The 23,254-nt window shown below is 38.6% G+C and overlaps 1 protein-coding gene across 7 annotated transcripts in view; it reads left to right on the top strand.

Moving 5' to 3' along the window:
• ENTREP2 (endosomal transmembrane epsin interactor 2) overlaps positions 1 to 23,254 on the top strand; it is an 87,237-nt gene that overhangs the window by 28,205 nt on the left and 35,778 nt on the right. For all 7 annotated transcript variants that reach the window (XM_058033621.1, XM_058033620.1, XM_058033626.1 and 4 more), the window contains exons 2-3: positions 7,891 to 7,947; positions 22,634 to 22,744. In XM_058033621.1, the coding sequence (XP_057889604.1) occupies positions 7,891 to 7,947; positions 22,634 to 22,744 (168 nt within the window). The remainder of the gene's footprint in view (positions 1 to 7,890; positions 7,948 to 22,633; positions 22,745 to 23,254) is intronic.

Here is a 23,254-nt window from a genome sequence, read left to right as displayed (position 1 = left end):
CCAGTAGTGCCCCCAGCACTGAGGTGAGGCTGCCCCAGCCCAGAGCAGAGCAGGACAATCCCCTGCCTTGCCTGGCCATGCTGTGCCTGATGCCCCCCAGGACTCCTTGGCCCTCCTGGCTGCCAGGGCACTGCTGGCTCATGTGCAGCCTGCCATGGAATTCATTCAGAACTCTTGGTTTGTTGGCATGCTTGGAAGGCATCTCTCCATCCTTGATTAAACCTGTGTTTATCCAAATCCATTTGTCCTTTCCCTTAAGTCCTGTTCTGGATGTGGTGAGCAGCAGTCTGGAGTTGTAGCTCCTGGGAAGGGCTGTCTCAGGAATGAGGGTGACAGCAGCAGTGCCGGTGGCTTTCACCAGGAGGACAGTGTTTATCTGATGTGACCATTTAATATTTACTCTGCTCCTTTATCTCTCATTGCTGCCTGTGCATCTTTAACCTTTTCCTTTATCTGGTGGCACGGCCTGGAGGGCAAGCACTGATGGTGCTCGTTAGAGTGTGAGCTCTATTGCTTTTTGATTAATCTCCCTGCATGTGCCCTGTGGCACTGCAGTTGGAAATACATCTCCAAAAGATCTATGGAACTGGAGGAGTGGGCCTTTCTCTGCACTAGAGATGTGCAGAGGTGTTGCATTTTGTGTGCATTTGGGAGCCCTTCTGAGTTTGAGGCAAAGAAAATGCTCTTGTTATCAATACTTGGATTGCTTTATAATAATGCACCTCAGCTTTCATCCCCTGAGAAATTGTGTCAGTAATTGAAAGAGCCATTGTCTCATTTCAGTTATCTAAACAATCTCAGTCTTCATCCTTATAATTATTGGAAGAGCCCAGCAGCAAAAATCTTATTAGTAATTTCCTAATGCTACTGGGAAACAATATTTCTAGAATAATTTTCTGTACTGAGTCAATGATACAAGTCAAGATTGGTGTGAAAACCGATTAGGGAATGTCTAAAGAAATTTCTCTCTTTTTTTTTCTTTTTGTCACAATAACATTATGGATATAAATTTTTTAAAAAATACAATAAAACATAAAATGAAAATTCTGGAAGTGAAGATCTGCTACCATTTGGGTATACCTTTGCCTTAGTAATAAAAAAAATATGGAATCCTTCATTACTGGAATTAAGATAAATTTAAGTTCTCACACTTTGTGCCCTTGAAGGAATGTAACTATCATGAAAGAAAGCATGATTCATTTTATAGACTCATAATAGCTTCCCAATGATTTCAAGTGCATTATTTCTTTCATTACAAACAATTAAAAATGTATCAGCAGTTTTGGCAAGGAAATTCAATATACTTGTATGTGGGGAGGTTTTGTCCCTGTTAGAAATCATCTTTGTAAATCTATTGCATGGAATGCCCATAAAGCCCAAGAAAATAAATATTCAGATGAGGGAAGAATTGACACTTGAGTTTACAACACCTGCATACAGATCTATCATATTGGACAAACTGCTTCTAATTTCACTGATTTCTTTGGTTCAGTGCATTTTAATTAAGCTTTTGACTACTGCCTCAGTAAACCCTTCCTGCTTCAAGGAATCGATAAGCTATCCACACTTGATCTGAGCTAATGTAGAGATGCTGAATATCATGTATGGGCAGCACATTTCTTCAGTCAATTATTTGTGAAATAATTGCTTGGTCTGGCTTTCATTTTAAATGTTGTGGAACACAGCATCTGATTCTGCAGCACTGTTACTCAAAGCCCTTGTGTTCTTTTGTTTCATCCATGGGTCATTCTGGAGAAGGGAAGTTGCTTGGGTTGTGAGGAAACTTTATTTTAGATTGAATTGTCCAAGAGCCACAAAATCATCTTATGTTATCCCTTACAGTGTCTCAATAGACTTTATTCTGTGTTCAAACTCTTCCCCTATGAAACAGCACATATTGAGCTTGCTCTTCAGTCATCTGTTTATTTCAGGTTTGTTCATAAGTACTCTAATACATTTGCAAGCTTGGAGGATTGGTTCCACACTGCTTAGTTACCTTTCTGTTTAAATACTCTTATGCTAATGGCTGTGTGCCTTATTAATGCCCATGGATTACATTATGGGGCATAGGAGATAATGTAATGGTGTGTTCTGTGAGGATGTTTAATAAAAACCAGATTAGAATTAAGACTGCATTGTGAGTCACTGACATATCAGCTCTGTGCTTAATATCTTATCTAAATCCCTGTCCATAGCTTTTAATACAGTTTGCATATTTTAGTGAAGTTGAGCATAATGGTTCTGAAGCACTCAAAAGGGTAACAAATACATAACATATGAATTTTTTAAAAATTGAAAATTATATTATTCTGATATATATGTGCTCCATCAGTGCTTGTTTTTCTCTGAATGTTAAATTGTTTCCTTTTAGAAGCAAATTACAGATGTGTATCAAGCAGATTCCTGATGGGTATGGAGAATATTTGATAGGAATACAAAGACAAGACCAAAAAAATCTCACCCTAGAGCTTAAAATGAGATCAGAACTGTGTGCTGTTAATACAGTCTGGTAGCTGTGTCAATGTATAGGTAATTTTGCTGTCCGGTTCTTGTGGGGCACCGAGGGATTTTGTTTCTCTGCTCCTGTTTCCATGGCAATTAGAATTAGATTAGTTTTAGGACCACAGTGGATAAATGAGAGCGACTCAGCTATGATGTAGTGTTTGTGAGTCAGGAACACACTGAGACTTTTTATAAAGTAGCACAAAACTGTGCTTAAATCATTGTGGCTTTCTGGTTGCTGCTGGCTTGCTTGTATTTATCTTTCAGTGTCCAGATCTTTTGCTGGTGGCTGCAGTCTGGTGGCACTTGTGCTTTTTGTGTTTATAGGGATGGAGCCTTTAAATGGGAGAGCAGTGATAGCTGCACGTTGAACAGTCAGTTTGCATATTTGCTAATAAATATTTATGTTAACTATTTGAAAAAACTCTTTAGCCCATGACTGATTTTTGCAGTGTTTTGAATATGCTGTAGTGGTATGATTTTTATTAGCACCCACTCTTTAGGATGACTTTCCTGGAAGACCATTCCAGAACCAAGCCACTGTTCTGTACTTGTCCATACAGTTTTCATGGGTATGTGTGTGTATGCATTTTTCTTCTTCTGGTACTTGTTAATGCATTCATACCACCCTCACCCCAAGAGATTTTCATCCTTCCTGTTTTTCCAGGAATTGGAATGGAGAGTAATATTACTGGTGGGCTATTCCAGTTACTTTTCCCTATTCCCTTGCAGCACAGTTCTTTTTCCTGTAGTGTGTATTTAACTTTACCAGCATTTTGCACTAATGGATTGCAGATGCTGCAGAGAGTGTTATTATAAGAAGATTTCATGCTCTGGTAGTAATGTGTCATGCTTTTATAGTCTCTGAGTACATGATAGTTGTGACATTCCTCACACAGTATTTAATGCTTACATTTTGTTTAATAATTGTCTACTTATTACAAGGGCTGTGGTAGATTTCACAGAGACATCATCCTGGAAGATATTTCAGCCATTGTTTTAGACTCTCTGGATAGCATTTCTGATGTGTGAATATTATTTATTTTACACCTAAACCTAAAGGCCCTTGGGGATATTATTTGTTAAGGTACAATAGAACTCCACCCTTGCAGGCACATTTGAGTTACACAAATAATCTCTGCAGTAGTGTGTGCTCCTGTAGCCCAGAGAGGGGAGCCTTGGCAAGGGTCAGTGGCTTCAGGCCCTGCTGCAGGAGCACAGCTGCTGTTGTGCTTTGGCAAAAAGCACTGGGGGTGCTGGGATTTCCCTTTGGAGCCCAACTCCTGCCCTGCCCTCTCCGCTCAGCTGCCATTTGTGCTGTGCCTGCTCTGCCTGGCCCACCCTGGTGGTGTTGGTCTGATGGGCTGTCACAAACTCTCTGGTTTCTGCCTTCACAACACACCTCTTTGGAAACACAAACACAGATTTCTGTAAACACATAAATTTAGTTCTTAGAAGAGGCCTGAGAAGGAATTTCTGCAATTGCTGTGAAGAACTTGTATGCTTATTTTCATGTGACTGAATCCATTGCTTAGAGAATTGGTTTTGTATTTACAAACTGAAAACATGACTAACCCCTAAAGTGGTAGAAAATAACCAAATGACTTGATACATGTTGTACCAGGCTGAGCAAGGGAGCAAGAATAAAGAATAAAACTTGGAGAAATATAAATAAAAACAGAACATTAATTCTATAACTCATACTCTATATTAGACTAGAAAACCATTTCTAGATGCCAAGTCTAACTAAGGAAAAAAAAAATCATTTTGTTAAGCAAATTAATACATAGACGTCAGTCATTTTAAGTTTCTATGGGTTTTTTTGTACCTTGATAGTGTTTCACTATACCTAGTATGGCTTTATTAATATTTATATAAATAGAGGTTTGTGTAGTTCAGAAAAGAAGTTTAAAGGAACCACACTGGAGAATGTATTGCCTACAAGAGCCACTTTAAAGGTGGAGAGTTGGAAAGGAGGTGATTTCTGATACATTGAGAGATTGCATCATCTGATCTGTCCCATATTCAAAGTCAAAGCCTTCTAAATTTTAGGGATTCACCAGACTGTAGAGGCAGAATGCTGGAAAAGACACCATCAAGGGCTAATCCTTTGTTTGCAGTCCCTGTACTGGAAAGTAATTTTACCTTCTGGTTTTGTCCTGCCTCAGTCTGTGCCTGTTAAAGTAAATGCATCTTTGTCATGCGTGAGCACCACTTGCACTGCTGATAATGGAGTTTTCATATGCATGTTGAGTTGCTGCATTTCTAATGCTGCAGAAGTCAGCACTGCTGTACTCTGTTGTTTCTCTGTGCCTCAGCATTGTGGTAATCAGCAGATACATATATCTACATATATCTGTGGGAATTCTCCTTATGGAATCTGGCAAAGCTACTTTTTGGAATTTTAGTAGCTGTCATTTATTTCAATTATTGTGGGATGGGGAGGTTCACTACAATTCAGCAGATGGAAGTTGGGTGCAAAGTTGTAGATAAATGTACTCTGCAGGTTCTGAAATCCAAACACATTGCCAATGTTAAGGGATTGTTAAAATCCTCAAACACCAATTTACTTTTTATTTAAGGAAGAAAAACCTGTGCACAGAATATACATAGTGACATAGTGATTTTTGAAAAGCACATGAAGCCATACGGATTGCAATGCTGAGCTACTGAATATTCTGAGTGATTATTGTAAGACATTTTGGGCCTGTAAATTACATACTACTTTTCAAATAATTGCTACTTTTGTATAGAAATAAAGTAGGGTTTCTGCTCACTGTATTTAATGTTAACGTTGTATTTATAAGAAGTTTAAGCTGAAGAGAAAACAAAACCTTAAGACTGTTTGGGGTTTTTTGTGGGGTTTTTTACTTGTTTGTTTGGGTTTGTTGGTTTGGTTTGGTTTTGTTCTTAAATTCCTGGTCATCTTCAATATCAAGAGAAATCTGTAGATTTCTATTTTGATAGTAATTTGGTGTATTCTAGCTAAATGTCATGATGTGATATCCTTTGTGTGCTTTTTTCCCAGTTTCATAGCTGTGCCCACTATGGGTTAACGTGAGGTGCTTGGCCCTGGAAGTAGAGGCACCTCAAAGCAAAATAAGTTTTTTGGGTAACACAAGGGACTAATGGGGGTTGGTAAATTACATGACAGCATTGTTGAGGTGACCTCTTATAATGCTAATATTAAACAGGTGGGACACTGAGTTCTTGTGTCTTTAATTAATGCAAATTTATCAAGGGGCCTGGCTGTGCTTGACCTTTTGCATGGAGAGCCAGTACAGTGAGTGCCACAAAGCTCTCCTTTTTCAAACCTAAACACATGTACCTCTTTCTTCCAACAAGGCCTCTCTAAAGGTCAAACACAGCTGTAGTTCAGCTGAACAAAAGGGATCAGCTTCCTTCTTGCACCCTCTGCAATGCCACAAATAAGACAGGAGGGGTAGAGGTTTAATTCATGGAAGGGAGGTCACACTGTAAGTGTGTAAATGAAAGTAAATGAAAGTAAAGGTTTGCTGCTCATAGGTAGTGATTACAGTATCTTGGCACTGACCATGTGACTTGCTGAATACTGATTTACCTACAAATATTTTATGTATCAATACATCCTCTGTTTTGGAATGCAATTTCTTTCTTTTCCTAAAGGGTTTTCTTTAATAACCTCACAACTTCAGCCAGTCCATTTATTTATTTGAGAGCATGTGCTGTCTAGCCAGCAGATAAACTGGCTAACCTTGTCATTTTACCTTCTGAGTGCAGTTCCACGTTACAGGATTATCAGCCCAGAGCCAACTTATCATACAGTAATAATAAGCTAACATAGCTGTGTGAGCACATTTAATTCATGGCAAAGATGGAATTCTCGAATTTTCCTTCACTTGGCCACCATCCAGAAGCGTGTGACTCCTCTGCTGTAGGAAATGTTGTGGAATACAAACTATGCACATTTGCATGTAGGCTTTATCTGGACAGTCTTTGATATCCATGTGCTGGTCCTGGTTCATTTTTACTGTGCATTTATCTCCCAGCTGTTGCACTTGTACTTCATTTAGAAACTAACACTGGGCTTTCACTAAAAACCCCTAATTTGAGGGGTCTTTTTTAATGGCATAGCTACTAAAGAAAATACCAAAAGGCACATCTTCCACATGTTGTCTTTCTGAATAATGTTTTCAACAGCTGCTGCAGCTGTGGATATTGTCAGATTGTGAAAAATGCTTGAAACATGCTCACAGTAGGAGTGTCCACAGACCAGACTTTGTGCAAGCTTAAACTGGGCACTCCCCAGTGCAGCTGCTCCAGAGAACCAACAGCTCCTTCTCCACATTCCCACCAAGCATCCCTAGACTGGGTTGTTTCCAGCCTGCTTCCCAGTGCAGTGTGCATCACTCCTGCAGTGGCCAGGTATAGATGCATTTTTGTTTGTTATACTCTGCTATTTTTACACCCAAATGATTGTTAGGAAAGCAGGATGGGGTGGGAAAAGGTGACTAGCCAACTATAGAAGTTATTATTACACAGACTCTTTGCACAAGCTGAGGTGAAAAAATGACACTCTGGACTCTTGAAATAAATATATTGTGCATTCTTTTCTCTCATTCTTTTATTTGGATTCTACTTTGCTATTTTTGTAATTCAGTGTTCTAATGAAAAGGCTCCTCTCCACTTTTCTTCTCCCACACTAGGGTCAATATCTCTCACCCCATTTCTTGTTTCCTTCTCCATTTTTAACCACATGTTAAGCTTATGGTGACTCAACTGTAATTTGCATTTATTTTAAAATAGTTAAGATTAGCTTAGGTGCATAAAGGTCTGAATCCTGCTTGCTTTTGGTTTGTAGTATAGGGAGCAATGTATATGCTAATCTGTATGCTAAATCCAAGTTTTAATGAATGTATGGGTCCTCTCTCAAACATAAGATCAAGTGGGGAGGTTGTTTGGGTGGGTGAAGCAGAACAAAAAACCCTTTTGCTAATTTATCTAGATACCTGGATGTTTTTGTGATTGTTCTGTCATTACTCCCATTTTTAGCTCATTTTCAGTTGTGGTAAGAGCTCACAAGAAAATTTGCCCTAAACATTTATTCTCCTTTAGTGTTTGATAGCATTTGGGACTGGGAGAGAAGAAATGTTTTAATGAACTTCTTGTGATCTGATCACAACTGAGTGAATCTGGCAGCTGGATTGAAAATTGTTTAAAAACAGCATAGTATGAATTCTGTTTATTTCTTATTGAGAATAAAAGGAAAGCATTTTAATTTTAGTATGTGGTTTCCAGCATTCTGGAAACACTTATGGCTGTGTATTAACTTGATCTCCTTACCTGCTGTGTTTTAATGACACTGGTATAAGCCTCGTGCCTCTTTAGTAACTCTGCTCTCTGTTCCAGGTGCTGTTGTCAGGACTGATTGGTGTTGTTTCATGGAAGAGGCCCCTGTCCCTTGTGGTGAGCAACTCCCAGTGCTTTTGTCCTTATAGAGAAGCCTGATGGTCTGTGGGGATGGTTTGCAGTGCTGTTGTGTATCCTGATATTTATAAACACTTAGTGCAAAAAGTTTGAAGCCTTTGAAGTTGTAATGTATAAACCACCTGGGTGAAAATAGTAATTTTCTGCTGTCTCACAAACAGACTATTGCTCTGCTTGTACCTTTGCATTTAACTTAATTTGCCTAAAAATGCACTGCAGAGTAATCTTTTAGCAGGTATCTGAATGGAAAAAAGCCCATTCCAAATTAGTAGTTGTCTTCATCTGCAGAAAGATTTTCAGCCACATTTTAGTATTTCTGTCGTGAGCTTTGTGTAGTTACTCTATAATGAGCAGTGATCCATTCTTTGTGTGTGCATGCTGATAGAGTTTGTTAGCCCATTCATGTAAAGCAGTATTAGATGGAAATCAAGCTCATTAAAAACATGTGGTGACTGTGTCAATAAGGATGTGTTAGCAGGTAAACATTGCCTTTGGAACAGTGTGCACGTGTGACAGAGTAACACAAAACATTTGTAGCATAGTACTGAAGGTAGTTCTGGGATGAAAAGCATAATGGACAGTATGAAATGCAGAGTCTTGTACTAATAAATTTGATTAGAACTGCAGGTATATCTTTTAGTGTTATGAACCCAGACAGTAGGCAGAGATCACATAATTGGAATAAATAATATTCACACATCAGAAATGTTATCCAGGCCTGTTGAGACCTGTCCTCTGTGATTCCTGAACACTCCCTTGCATGTTGTAAATTCAGCTGGGCTTTCTAATATCGACTGGTTCAGTGAAATGTAAATAGGCAGTCATGGTCAGTGTAATAAGGAAATGGAGATAAAAGGGAGGAAACTGTAATGGTAACATTGATGTTTGCAGAACAGCTCATCTTCCTAAAATCTGCTCTAGGAAATTGTTTATTTCCAAGAGTAAGCTTAATGCTCTTGATTTAGATCCTGATCTCCTGTATTGGCCCTTGGTGCTGACACAATAATCAGCTGAAGAATAGGGACGGGGATGGTGGTTTTCACTTCTGTGTGTGACTAAGCTGTGCAGTGGTTTCCCAGTGGCTTCAACTGTCCTGTTTTCCTTGCTGAGTTGTAAATACCTTTGAGCAGTTGGGCCCCACGTGTGCAGGGGGACTGTTCTGATTAGCAGTTAATAATGTGCAACTTTACAAGCTCACAGCACCAAGTGCCACCAACATGCTAATGAGCCATCTTCCTCCTGATCTGTTTATTCAACACATATGGCCAATAATTCCCTTTTAACCTATTTCATATTACTATAAGCAGCTAGACAATCAATTGCAATATATTACAATGCCTTTTTTGTTGTAGTGTGTTACAAAATCTGGCATTGCTGAGAGTGATAGCAGAAAGATAGATAAATATATTTATCATTTTTAGCTATGAATAAAGTTATATAAAATTAAAACATGCAACATCTGTGGTGTCCTGAAAACTGGTGAAACTGTGATAATATTTTAAGGTGCCAGTTTTCTGCATATCTTGGATTTGTGACTAAAGCTGGTTTATAATAACCAGTGTTTTGACTATTGCTGAGCAGCACTTGTGCACTATCAAAGCTTTCTGGTTTTCCCACACAGCATCACTTGCTTTGGCTTTTTCTTTCCTATTTCCTGTGCTTATTAAAGTATCTTTACCTCACAAGTTGGTTTTTTTTCCCACTTGGGCTTTTCTAATTCCCTTCCAGTCCTGCTGCAGGGGGCAGTGAGTGGGGCTGGGTGGTGCCTTCCTGCTGGCCAGGCTCAGCCCCCGCGCTGCTGGATGTGCCTCGCCCAGCGCTGTAACCACACAGGGCTTTCCCACAGATGCTGGGTCTGTTCTTTGCAAATGGATCATTTTCTGCAGGCAAAACGAGGAAGTTGAGGAAGCATTAAACAAGAGATTGTTCATCAACCATTAGTTTCTGGCTGTATCATAGAAGTGTGTTATGCAGTATTGGTGTAGAAATGAGTGTGTTGTTGCATAGTTTAACACTTGGGAACCAAAGTCAAAACTGAGAGTAGTTGTGTATTTATAAGCTATTAGTATGAATGCTGTTTTGTATTCTGCATTCAGTCAAAGATTTACAAATGTGTATGTGCTAAGGACATTTTACTGCAATATTAATGTGCAGAAATTTAGAAGTTCTCCTGCTAAAGTGTCTTTGCAAATCTTGATCATCTGGAAAATTCACCAGTTTTTTTGTTAGTTTATCTGAATTTTCTTGGTCAACTCCTAGCCATCAGTTGCTTATGTTGCCAAAATACTTTATACATGCAAGGAAGAAGTGTCTGTTACCAAACCTATATTTACATTTACCAGAGGAAACACTCAGGGAAAGGAGATATTTAAATTGCCCACACATTGATTTTGAACAATATTTTCCGTATGTTTCAGTTGTTTCCTCATTAAGCTTTCTCTATTTTCATTTTGAAATCTCTGGGTAGTGGTAGTGCTTTCAGAAAGCCTTTCAGGGGTCCCTTTTTTGGAAACCAAGTGTTGGCTGTGTCACTACCACTGCTTAGTGTTAAAATGCAGTGTTAAAGTAGGAATTTGTTTCCTCTTGGTTTATGGAAGTGTCTGAAAATTGTGAAGCTTGTGGAGCTTCACCTGAGGCTGAATTGCCTTGTAAAACAACTTTAAATTGTGCAGTCAGATTATTTTTCAGTTACAATCTAATCTATGGTAATTGCAAATCTATTTGTGCTAAGGAGATTATTTCAGCCTCTGAATTGAGTTGAAAGCTTCTCTGCTGCCATCTGGCATTTGGGTGCCCCCAGAAAAACATTTTTACATTTCTAACTGAAAGTTTTTTACAATAAACTGATAGATTTAATTTTTTTTTCCAATGAACAGAAATGTGGCGTTTCTTAATGTCTGTGAATGTCAGTGAGCACAAGGTGATACTACTTATTAATAAATGATCTTGATTACTCAGAATAGCTATTTAAAAGCATTTACTATGAAATGTGCATTCCAGATCCAGTTTTGTGCACCAGTGAACATGCAAATCAGTGCGTGTATAACTCAGTGTGATGTCCCTTCAAATTTACCATTATTTCAAGCCTTTTTTTGTGTTTGATAAGAACATAGGATTTTCTTCATTTTAGAAAAATAAGAGAAGCTGTCCTAAATAGCTGCAGTTCAACCTGCATGTCAGGCAAAAGGAAGAACTGTGTAAAGTCTCAGGCTGCACCCATAGTAAGACTCAGTCAAATACAAAACTGACTTTGAAAGAATATATTCATCTTGGGTCAGCTTGGTAGTTGTTGCAAAATGAGAGATTTTTGTTTCTAGAATTCCAGTGAAAAACTTGAATTAGTTGAAATTCAGACTTGAATACTTTTTTTTTTCTGTAAAAATCATTAGAAAAATATCTACATTGAAAAGGGAAATTACTAATAATTTAAAATCAATACATTCACATATACTCTTGCCCCATAAGATGTAAAATTGGTCCAAATGTTTTTCCTCATTGATTATCTCCTCTCACTAAATATCATTGCAGACTACAGCAGAAATAACCAAACTTCAGGAAAGAGATGAAACCTAAAATATATAGAAATAGTGTATTAGTGTATACACACATATATATATATAAAGAGAGAGAGTCTGTATTATATAACAGTAAGTTTCCTATATTCTGCTAGGTGAGGTGGAGTGTTGACATGTTCCTGGCCATGCTGCTTAACCTGAGCTCCTAGATTAGCTTAAGGGGTGAGGCAAGTATTTTCAAACTCTTGTAAGGGAATTTACAGCTTCCTTTCAGATGAAATCTGGGAGGAACATTTGAGTTTTAAAAAAGAAGAAGTGATTTTCCTCCCTCCAGTGCCCACCCTCAAGCAGAGATTTAGTTTGGTTCCTGGAATAAAAGGATGATCTGTGTAGATGAGGGGCAATGCCAGCATAAGCAGGTCAGAGCTGCAGGGAAGAGCAAGTGCAGGAGTGCTCAGAGTGGGAGAGGAGCAGTGTGAGGCTGCCATCCCCTCGTGTGTCACTGCTGACTTTGATACCTGTGTGATGCTGAGAGGAGCTGCAGAGCATCCCTCTGCCTTAACAGGGCCCTTGATCACTCTGCAGTGGCATTTCAGCATGAGTGCTCTTTGAATCCCTTGATCAAAATGTTCATTAGGAACCCTGCTAGTAGACAAACACTTGTCTTTGAGGCTGAAGCAGTGGTTTAAAGGTGAACAAAACACTGGGTGAGAACAAGAGCATCTTACATACCTGTGCTTTTCTGTTTCTGATGAGCTGGGCGGGGGCTGAATGCTGGATATTGCTGCTTTCAAAAAGAAACCTGGGAGACTGAAACAACTTCTGTTTGCAAAGCAAATCCAGTGCTGGGTTTGCTCTTCAGATGTAAAGTGCTGTAAAAAAGTAGCTCTTCAGATGTAAGGCTATAAATTTTGGTGAGAACTGATGTGAACCCAGGGTTTGGAATCAAGAACAGTGTTTTAATTTGATCTCTTTTCTGGGAGCATGGAAGGAAACCAACTCAAATTCAGAGGAGCTGAATGCTAAATCAGGGGGAAGAGAATTGTGGAGGACTGGGACAGGAAGGAGAAATTGAAATGTGAGTCTGGCAATATGAGGAAGATAGACATCAAAAGATTTGATAAGAATAGGACCTAGATGGCCAGACAGAAGTGGAGCAAAACCATGTCAATAAGAAATCACACAGTAGGATCTCTGATGTTTCAGAGATTCAGTGCCATAAGCATCATTAATAACTGAATTGCTATAGATTTGTATCTTAGTTCTGAGTGATTTCAGTGAAGAAAGTGTAGGCTGTAAATACTATTTTCCTATACTTGGGACAAAGTTAGGTTTTCTTTGTCTCTTGCCTTCCTGTTCTCCCTTCCCTGAGGGTTAGCTGTACAGAGCACTAAGATGTCTGTACTGCTCTGGTCACCAAACTGCACCATCTGTCTGTGCACACTGCTACAGCATGGCTGGGCTTGTGCTAAAAATCTGTGAGACAGGATCTAGAAGTGAGGTTAGTGTATTTGGTGATAGCTGTATTCCAGGTTACATCTGTTTGAAAGTAGATTTAAAATAGATTTATGTTTCATTGAAGCTGCTTCTCTTTTATATTTGTTTCAAACTGATGTCCTGAGAGGTCTTTTCCCAATATACAAACTGTTGGTTTAGGCCATGAAATAATACCTCTTGTTGGATTGAGTAGGGTGTCTGAAAAGTGTGGTCTTCAAAATTTGCAATTTGAATTTGTCTAAACTCTGATTGCATTCATGTTCCAAATTGTTTTTGCAGGCAAGTTAATACATCCATTTAGCTTTTAAAATGTGCACTGCCTATTGATTTTTTTAACTTATTAGACTGGTGATTCCCTTCTGTCTTCTTTAATATCATAAAATGACTGTTAGAAAAACCTAGCCCCGGTGCCCTTTCATTAGAATAGACCAGACAGAAGAGGAAGAGGGGAAAAAATGGAGAATGGCCCAGTAAAGTTGTGAACTGGGTGAGTAAGAAACAATACTTGAGATGGAAACAGAAGAAGTGAATCAGGGAAATCTTTGCAGTGGTGGAGAAAAGATGCCACAGATGCCATTGGATGTGCTACATCCTCTTTTACATCTTAACAGTTCTCAAAGCTTTCTCTTGCCAAGGTCTCTGTCTGCATCTCTCTGACACCCTTTTGGCCACGGCTGCCTGTTCCTGGGCTCATGTTCCCACTCCTGTGGGAACCCAGACCCCTCTGCTGCGCATCCCTGTGTGTGCTGCCTAGTTATCCCCCGTGGCAGAGATTAAAAAGACCACAAGCAGCTTTTCCTGAGGAGCAGGCAAACCCTGCTGGGGTGTTACTCTTGCCCCTTCCTAAAGAAGCATTTCTTAATGACCCTAAAGCAGCCCCTGCTCCTCCCCTGCTGCCATCCCTGGTGTTGCTGTGGCAGCAGCTCCTGCTGGCACATTCCTGCCCTGGGAAGCTGTCCCAGCTCCATCCCAGTGCTGCTGCCTGCAGTGGAGAGTGTGCCCTGGGTGCTGCATTCACCTCTCCTCAGCCCTTCAGTAATTCCCTTGTTCTCACAGCCTTTCCATATATATCTGCTGATGGTTCTTTCATCTCATCTGCTCCTTCTTTTAGAAATGCAGGCTGCATCCCATCTGCTCCCGGAGTTCTTGGCAGCCTTTGCACAGTCTAATTTCTTCAACTCTTTCTTGGTGAGAGTCTGGTTTGCTTCAGCATTTCTTCTTCCTCCTTGGAAAATGAATCCCGTGTCACGAATCGCTGGGGCTGGCTAGTTGGGCAACATGGGAGCTATTTGTTAAACTTGGTGTTTTGTTTCCAAATGGTGAGGAAACACTAGCTTCAAAAATTTATTTGAGACAAGCTGAGCTGCTCTTGAAATGTTTTTAAAAGTAGAATAAATATTTGTATGAACTAATATAAAGTATTTTGAGGTGTGATGGAGTTGGGGATGGATATCTCACTCTTTGTGCTCAATCAAAGCTCATGTGATTTTAGTTTTATTTGTGTGACAGATGGAAGGAAACACACTGTTACCCAAAGAGAATCTAATTATCTTGTGCTTGTTGAAGAAAAATACTTTGATTTCAGTGGGATTTGCTTGCCAGGTAAATCACAGTTTAGATCCTGAGCTAAACATGTGTGTGATTGAGTGTTTGGATTTCCTTATTTCAAGTACCATAAAACCTGCAACAGCATTATAGATTAAATTTTACTTGAGATATATGAGGAAAGGTCTGTTCACTTACTGCTGGATCTCCATCAAATTATTAATGTGAGTTGTCTTTGGAGATGTGTGTGCAATTTTTCTTGAAATGGCCAGAACTGTGGTGAGTTTACATTACAATTGAATTGGAAGGAGCTGCTGCCCACGTGAAGCCTTGCCTCAGAAACTGATGCTGAAAATGCTCCTGTGCCCTTGATGGAGACCAGCACTTGTGGCCCCTGACCCTGCTCACCTGGCAGAATTTTCCTCCTCGGGGATGGAGTCAGAGCTCTGGTGTGTGAGGGCTCAGGGAGACCACGCAGTTGTTAATTAATGAGAATAATTGCAAGTGAGTAGCTAATTGCTATTAATATGTTGGGAAAGACAGATGCAAAATATCTGTGTGTGTGACCTTTACATCCTGCTTCTGTCTCATTACTCTTCTGCCAGGAAGGGCTGCTCACAGAGCTTTTGATGCCTGTCCTTGTCAGCAGGACAACACGAGCCTTTATTTCCCCAGGGAATCCTGCTACAGATGTTGGGGAAGGTTAATTTATTTGGAGTAGCATTTCTGACACGTGCATGGAGGTGAAATCCTCCCTGCAATGTGACACTTGCAAAAAGTAATGTATTGTTTAGGTGGATGAACCCATTAGGCAGCTGCTATGGAAGTATAAATTCTGTCTTATGTAGATTTTCTCAGAAGTTATTATTCTACTCACATTGTTGAAGAAAATGTATTCGTTTTCATTTACTGATTTATCTGTTTTGTTTAAATTCAGATTGTTGCATACAAAACTAATTTAGCTAATTAATTCCTAGCATCCTAAATGTCTAAAGACCCTAAACCTCAGCTTTCTTTTCCTGTTCTGCTGTTGTCATGGAACATTTTTGACACACAGTGTCTTATTTGTTAATTTTTTAAAAGTTTCAGTTTTTACTTCCTTTGAGAGTATGTTGGAATGATAAATGAAACTAATATGGAAGAGGTAGTTGAAATTTTAGATCTGGCTTATGTGGTCAAAATTCCATTCAGAAAGCATTATATTTGAAGTTCTTATTATGACACTGTTTATCAACTCCCCTTTTTCCACCTGACTGTACAGCTGAAGCAGTTGTTTTTGAAGCATTTCAAATTGACAACATTTTGAGTAGCATTAAAATAGGTTAGTACTGTTTGATTTCTTTCTCCTTCAAAATAACACTTAAATTTCATGTGCATGGATTTTTTTATTTAGGGGAGCAGTGGTGCATAAATGTAAATGTCAGTGATAAAAATTAGACAATACAACTACTACTAAAAAAAATAATAAATCATTTGTCCAAATGACTTATTTTGACTGCACATACAGTAAAAATTATGTGATTATATGACAATTTATAATAATAAATTATTATGACAGAGTTGCATTGTTGCAGTATTAGCTGCAGATCATTGAAGGATTCCTTTGATTGCTTATTTTCATGTAGCAAACTTCAAATTAGCCTCTTTAGCATATTAGCTGGCAACTCCCCATTGTCCTACTAATGTATTATTGGACAAAGCCTAAACTTGTTCTCTGCTATGAAACTAATTACCTGCAAATTATTTTTGTTACAATTACTGTTATAAGTGGGTCACATTATTTGAATACTTCACGAGATAGCTTGAATTTTATCTGAAAAAAAAAAAAAAGGTATAACTCCTCTTGTCTCTCTTTTATATGGCAGAAGTCTGCAGGCCACTTGGTGGTCCTTTTGGGTCCCTTCCAACTCAGAATGTTCTGTGATTCAGAAAGGTGTAGATGCTAAATGAATAATTGGAATAGAAAGAGCAGAAAATTAGTAGATGCTGAAAGATCAACTTTTGACAAATTTCTGGTTAACGTTCCTGAGTTGAGAGCCCGGGGTCTTTATTACAAAATCAGGCCTCCTCTTAGAGTTTCCTAAAAAAACTACAATAAATATTGTAATTGCTGGAGCTGTAACACAGCATTACAGAAACAACAAACACCTATTGCTGTGTGTACACTGTGACAGTGCTGCACTTATTGTGGTCTTACTCTTTTAATCTGATCCCACTTGAGGAAATTATTTGGATGCCCATTGCTTCTAGTGACAGGGAATTTCATTGAGGTATTAAATCTCTCTTATTATGAGATATTAGGAGACTTGTTTTGATATAAAGGCATTTTTGCATTTGTCTCTCTGCTCCTGCACGCAGAGCCAAGGTTGCATTTTGGATTGCAGGGTTCTTGAAAAGCCTTGGCAGCAGCTGCCAAACCCCTCACTTTATTGATGATGTTGTTGTTTGCTGCACAGGGAAACAGGAGGAACCAAACTACTCCTTCTGGTCTTTAAATAGCTGTTATTTTGTGTGATGCAAATTCTGCATCACAATAAGTGCAAACCCCAGTGCCCCTCTCTGTTGCCCACAGGGCTGTTACCAAAATTCCCACAATTCTCCAAAGGTGCAGAGTGCTGACTCTTGCTGCAAGCTGATTGCTGCTCTGGCACTAAACAAAACACAGTCACAGGGAGGCATCATTCTTTCCTGTAAGTCAAAACCAGTAGCATTTTTTATAATCTTAAATAGAATAATATTTGAAGTTGGAATTTTCCACAGAACATTCTAAATAAAAATATAGAAATTAAGATATAACCAAGCAGCAAATAATAAATTAATTAAATTCCAAGATCTATGTGAATGAAAGCAAGTTAATAGGGCCACAAGAAGGTCAGTAAAATCCCATACACCAAGTTCAAGTTCAGAAGTTTTCATCTGAACTATTTAGCTTTGAAATTAGAAATAGTTGCCTGGATTTTAATATTTATACTGAGACTTCAGCTTTCCTTTACAAAGTTAAATAGCTTCACTGGAGTCAAAAGGAATTTAATGTGGAGAATATGTAATCTAATTGAATAATGACAGGAATTGAACAGGCTAATACAATTTAGAATAAAACAGGATATAATTTATGGTTCCTAACATAAAAACATTAAAATATTTAGCCTGATGCTGTGCCACAAAGGGAATATTTCTGCCTATTTAATATAGAACGTTACTTTAGACTTGGAGAAAATATTTTTGTTCAAAGCTTTATTTTAATTTAAGCAAAAAACAGGGAATAGTGAATTAAACAGATTTGAAATGCCAACACATTTCATCCTGTCTCTTCTTGGCAAGCATTGAGAAATCATGAAAAAGAGATCTATTATGAAGCAAATAATGGGAAGATAAATTTTGTTGTTTCTTGTACACTTGCAAACCATGAGACAGGAGTGTTGGTTTGAATGCCATTTCTGTTCAGTAAGAATTTAAAGTTGGCTCATTTAAAAAATATATGTTTTATCTATTTAAACCTATAATATACAGTGAGCATTCAGCATCTGGCAGATCCAACAGGTAGCTTCTGGCTGTACCCCAGATAATCTTGCATTAACTTAGTCCTGGCACAGTTGCTGATCTCGCTGCTTCATAGCTCTTGGTGGTGATAAATTTTCAGATTTGCTTCTGGTGTTTAACCTTCTGCACCTCTGTCGGGGAAACTATGAATTCTGTAGCACAAATATCAATAAATGTTACTGCCTGCAGTTCATGTAAGACAAAGTTCTGTGAGCAAAATACCTTGGGGCAAGTTTTTAATCTACTTATACAGTGTTTTATAGAGACAAGCACATTTACCTCTGGCTGTTCTTGCTGTTTCACAGATAAGAAATGTGTGTGTTAAAAGGAATGTATTTTAAATCTCACTAAATACACCCACACATATTTAATGTCATTGGAAAGAAACCTTTAGCACTTCATATCAAACTACTGCGTCTCAAAAAAAATGCTTTCTTCAAATGATTTCAGTGTAAACCAAAGTTCATTCAAGGAGATTTTCTGACCTTTCAGGAGCTGCAGGACAGGAATTATTAACAGGAAATAGATGCAGTATTACAGGTGCAGAGGATTGGCAGATTTACAGAGGGCAGCCTATCATGGCAATGCCTGGTTTTATTCAAAGTACCTTGCTCAGGAGAGTTGAGTAATGTGCTTCATCAGCACAGAGGGTAATGTTCTGTCTCAGTGTTCATGTCTTGACTATCAAACCTGCAAACCACCAGGGGAAGCAGTGATTGAAATGCCAGCAATGAAGAAGCAATCCTATTTCATATGTATCTCAAAAATGAAAGTGTGAGGAATGAAATAAAGTGTTGCTTTTAGAAATAAGGTTTCACGTGATACAATATTTACATCTCTTTTGGAGGACTTTAATTATTTTGCATGTAGAAACATCTTCCTGCTTGTAGTAGTTGGTATTTCTTCAAAATGCACTATGTGCTGCTCCCTTTTACTGTGCTCTTGGTGTGTATACGCAGCAGTGAGGGGGTGATTTGGGTCACTTAAAGAATCCCCATCAAAGGTATGGGGAAAAACAGGGTTTAATATAAATTTGTGAAAGTCATAGGGTCATAGAATGGGTTGGGTTGTGTTGGGAGCAGGGGTCACCTTGTTCCATGGGCAGGGACAGCTTCCCCTATCCAGATTGCTCAGAGATCCCTCCAGCCTGGCCCTGAGCTCTGCCAGGGATGGAAAATCCTCCCTCAGCCCCCTGGCCACACTGCTCAGCTGCAGCCCAGGGCAGGGCTGGCTTTCTGGGCTGCAGACTCACATTGTTGGGTCCTGCTGTGCCTCTCATCCACCAACACCCCCAAGTCCTCCTCCTCAGAGCTGCTCTCACTGCTTTTTTTGGTAGAAAGCTGTATATGGACAGAAAATCTAAATTGTTAATGTCTGGTGTTGCAGGTCACAAACTGCAGTGTGTGCACAAGTTGGCTCATTTGTTTTTCCCCTTTTTACCTCCCATCAATTCAAGAACAAATTGTGAAAGACACAGTAAGGGCAAGAAGGTGCTTTGAGCCAGCTATCTCAAGGATTAAAGTTGTTGGGTTTTCAGGTAAACAGTGCCTTTGGGAAAGAAGATGAAAGGAAGACTAAAACTTATGGTAAAAACAAAAGAGAATAAATTACTTGAGGCTAGTTGTGAAAAAAAGAGGAATATCAAGAAGCAAAACTGAAAGTGATGAAAAAGAATGGAGGGCAGAGAATAGATCAGCTTCTGTAAATCCCTTTGATTTTTTTTTTGTGTTATCCATAAAATTAAGATGATTTACTTTGGGACATTCTGAAGGCAGGTGTATGGTTGTATCTACATTTAAGAAACATAAAGGAAAAAATGTTCACAAGTAATCTGAGAATACTAATAATTTTCTAAAAGGTCAAATTGTACTCAAGAGAGAACTACAAACAACTTTCTTTATAATGGAAAGACAATATAACCTGTTAGTACTTAAGTTTTTGGTTTGTTTTCTTTCAGTGAGGAAGGGCACTTTTTCTGGGCTCTTCCTTGCAAGGCAAAGGAGGGTGCTGATATTTTCATTCTGTGCAGATGTGTGTGGTGATATGCATATCACTCTTGATATGCTCTGCATATTTATACTTAAAGCAGTTCCCAGAAATGGAGTAAAAAGGGGAGCCTTGTGTGGGTCCATGTGCAAGATGGCATCTCACATAGTGAGTTGTTACATAATTTTAAGTCATTGCATCCAAACTGTTTCAGTTTTGAAGAATTTGTTTAGGACCATGGTAACATTTACATAGGAACTCCTATTAACATTTCTTCCATAGAGTCCTTTGTATGGAATATAAGCTTTGACTTCTCCAATTAGTTCTGCTACACCAAGTCATAATAATTCCATGGGCTTTGCTTTTTGTTCATGTATTAGTTCTTGGTGACTTTTGCAGCTATGGGGCATTAATGCTCCTTGCTGATTTCTAGAAATATTTTGTCTTGTTTATATGTTGTAACTAGAAAGGTGAAGAACATAATGATGTAGTTTTAAATCAGCATTAAGATGTCATAGCCCTTCAGTATCTGAACATTCTGTGCTTACTTCAGTGTAAGTTTTTGCCCTTGATCATTGGGCTGTTTGTGTCTTATACTCTTTCCTTATAGTTTCACACTGCTCCTTCCAGCATGTCACACTGAGCTCTCAGAGCAAATGTATTGTTTGGTAGCTCTTTTTCTGAGGAAAATTTTAGTGTGGAAATTAGCCATACTTGACTTCATTAATAATGTATATCTAACTTAATCTATAGTGTTTCATAGTGTAATGTTGGGTCTCCATCAAAACTCACAACAACCATTCTTTCAAAGCTGTTTATTTTTGTGTTTATTTTTATTGCTGCACCTGTGCCAGTGTTAGAAAAGACTGCTTGGTGTTAAAAATGAAGCGCAGTGAACATGTTTTTTAATGTCTGTAAATATGGTAATCGATACTTTTGTGGCTCCCTTTCTCTGTTGTGTGTTCCAGCATGGTGTAAAGTTTACACTTTACCTCTGAAGTTGTGATAACAGAGGACCAGGTGTGTCCCACTCCATCAGCAGAAGGCTGTTTTTGGTATTTAGCTGAGAAGCATAAGGAAAGAGATTGGAAATTCTTCAAATCCTTTTATTGGGATCTTTGTGCTCTGCAAGAGGCAAGGCAGTTTCAAAAGACTTGCAGAGGATGTGGATTTCTCCTTTAGCTCCATGTCCAGATTAGGTAGTTCCCTGCCTGGGACATTAAAGAAGTGAGGCATAAAATAGCAAAATTGGGAAGACAACTGTGACAGAGAAGCCCAGTATTGATATCATGTGGTGGCTGCCACTTTGAAATGCAAGTCCTGAGCAGAATGTGAGGCACAGACCACAGAGATGAACAGGAATTCTAAGAGCCTGTTTCATGTCCCTCTTGTCTTTGCCAGTGACAAGAGGAAGAGGTTACCTTGGAAACACCAATAGAGGTTTCTTCATTAATGAATGCTGATATGGAGCAAGTACTGCAAAAAATAGATAAACCTGGTGTATGTTGCAGCCCTTGTTGTCAGCTGTGATGCTTGGAAGAATCTGAAGCTGGCAACTGAAGTTTGTCACACAGCTTCTGTCCTTTGGTTGATACTGTGGAGGTTATGGGGTTTTGTCCAAAAGCACCAGAAAAAAAGTAAACAGCCTTTTTTGATTTAAGGTTGTCAAAAATATTCCTAGCACATGCACTGACAAAAGATAACATCTTGTGAGAACAGTCAAGGGCTGTAAACTGTGAGCACGCATATGGAAAAGAGATGCAACAGAATTTCTTACTAATTTCATATAGTACACTCACGCTCCTCTTGAGTTATGGCAGTGTCAACACTGAATATTTAAGGTGGCCACACATCAGGAACACATTTGTTACTCTTACTGCTTGTGCTGTTCCCTATATGTTGAGATTTGTCTGCCCTGACTGAACCATGCTTTTGTACATTTAAAGTAATAAAATTATAATTAAACTGATGGAATCGGGTTAATGCTTGTTTTGACGTGTTTTGAGATGAGAAAAAAGGAGTAATTAACATCATGAGTAGTTGATATGGAGGATGCTGCTTAAATTTTAATTGTTGTTTAAAAACCAAGTATTTATATATATATATCTGGACTTTTATTCACTCCTTTTTCCCCAACTCGTAGGTGCTCATGATATGTGATAGTCACAAATACTTTTCCTGTGTAATATACTTATATCCCCATCAAAAGGATTGAAATTGTTTCAAGACTATATCTGTTTATAATAAAACATTTTTCAAATCTTACTTTTTAGTAATGCTTGGTAATAAAACCCATTAAATTTTCAGTGTGTGATGTGATAGAAGTGGGAGATAAATGGATTATTTTGAAATGGCTGGAGGAAAACATATAATAGCCATGTCTAGTTTTGATTTAGCTTTCACTTACAGTGCAAGACCAAGGATGCTGTCAGATTAAGTACCCTACTCTCTTTAAAATACATGAAATGTTGTCATCCATGTAATTGTGTGACAGGCTGGAAGTTCTTGAACATCTAAATTATATTTTTCCCTTGTTTGCCTCTTGAAGTGAGTAATAACAGGGTGCTTGGGGTTTTTTGCAGATAACGTTTTTCATGCTGCTCTCTGCAGTGTGTGTGATGCTGAACCTGGCCGGGTCCATTCTCTCCTGTCAGAATGCTCAGCTGGTGAAGTCCCTGGAAGGATGTCAGCTGGTGAGTGATGGAAAACTCCTTTCTTACCAAGGGCAAGGGCTCTGTTCTTCATCTCTTAGGGGTTCACACACACTCCTGGGGTGGTGCTCACAGGAGTCCCAGGACGAGGGAAGAGACAAGAATCTTGACTCCATGTTTCAGAAGGCTGGTTTATTATTTTATTTCATATATATTTTATTAAAAGAAAATTATATATTATAACTATACTAAACGAATAGAAGAAAGGATTTAATCAGAAAGCTAGAAAGGAATAGAAAGGAATGGAACGACAACAAAAGCTTGTGACTCTCAGAGAGTCTGAGCCAGCTGACTGTGATTGGCTATTAATTAGAAGCATCCAACATGGACCAATCAAAGATGCACCTGTTGCATTCCACAGCAGCAGATAATTATTGTTTTTCTTTTCCTCTGAGGCTTCTCAGCTTCTGAGGAGAAAAATCCTGGTAAAGGGTTTTTTCAGAAAATATATCCATGACACACTCCTTTAATTTCCAGTACAGTAGGTATTTA

Source organism: Melospiza georgiana, chromosome 13 (genome assembly GCF_028018845.1).
Source record: "Melospiza georgiana isolate bMelGeo1 chromosome 13, bMelGeo1.pri, whole genome shotgun sequence".
Classification (NCBI taxonomy): domain Eukaryota; kingdom Metazoa; phylum Chordata; class Aves; order Passeriformes; family Passerellidae; genus Melospiza; species Melospiza georgiana.
Note: the sequence above shows the minus strand (reverse complement) of the source record. Positions and strands in the feature narration are given on the sequence as shown.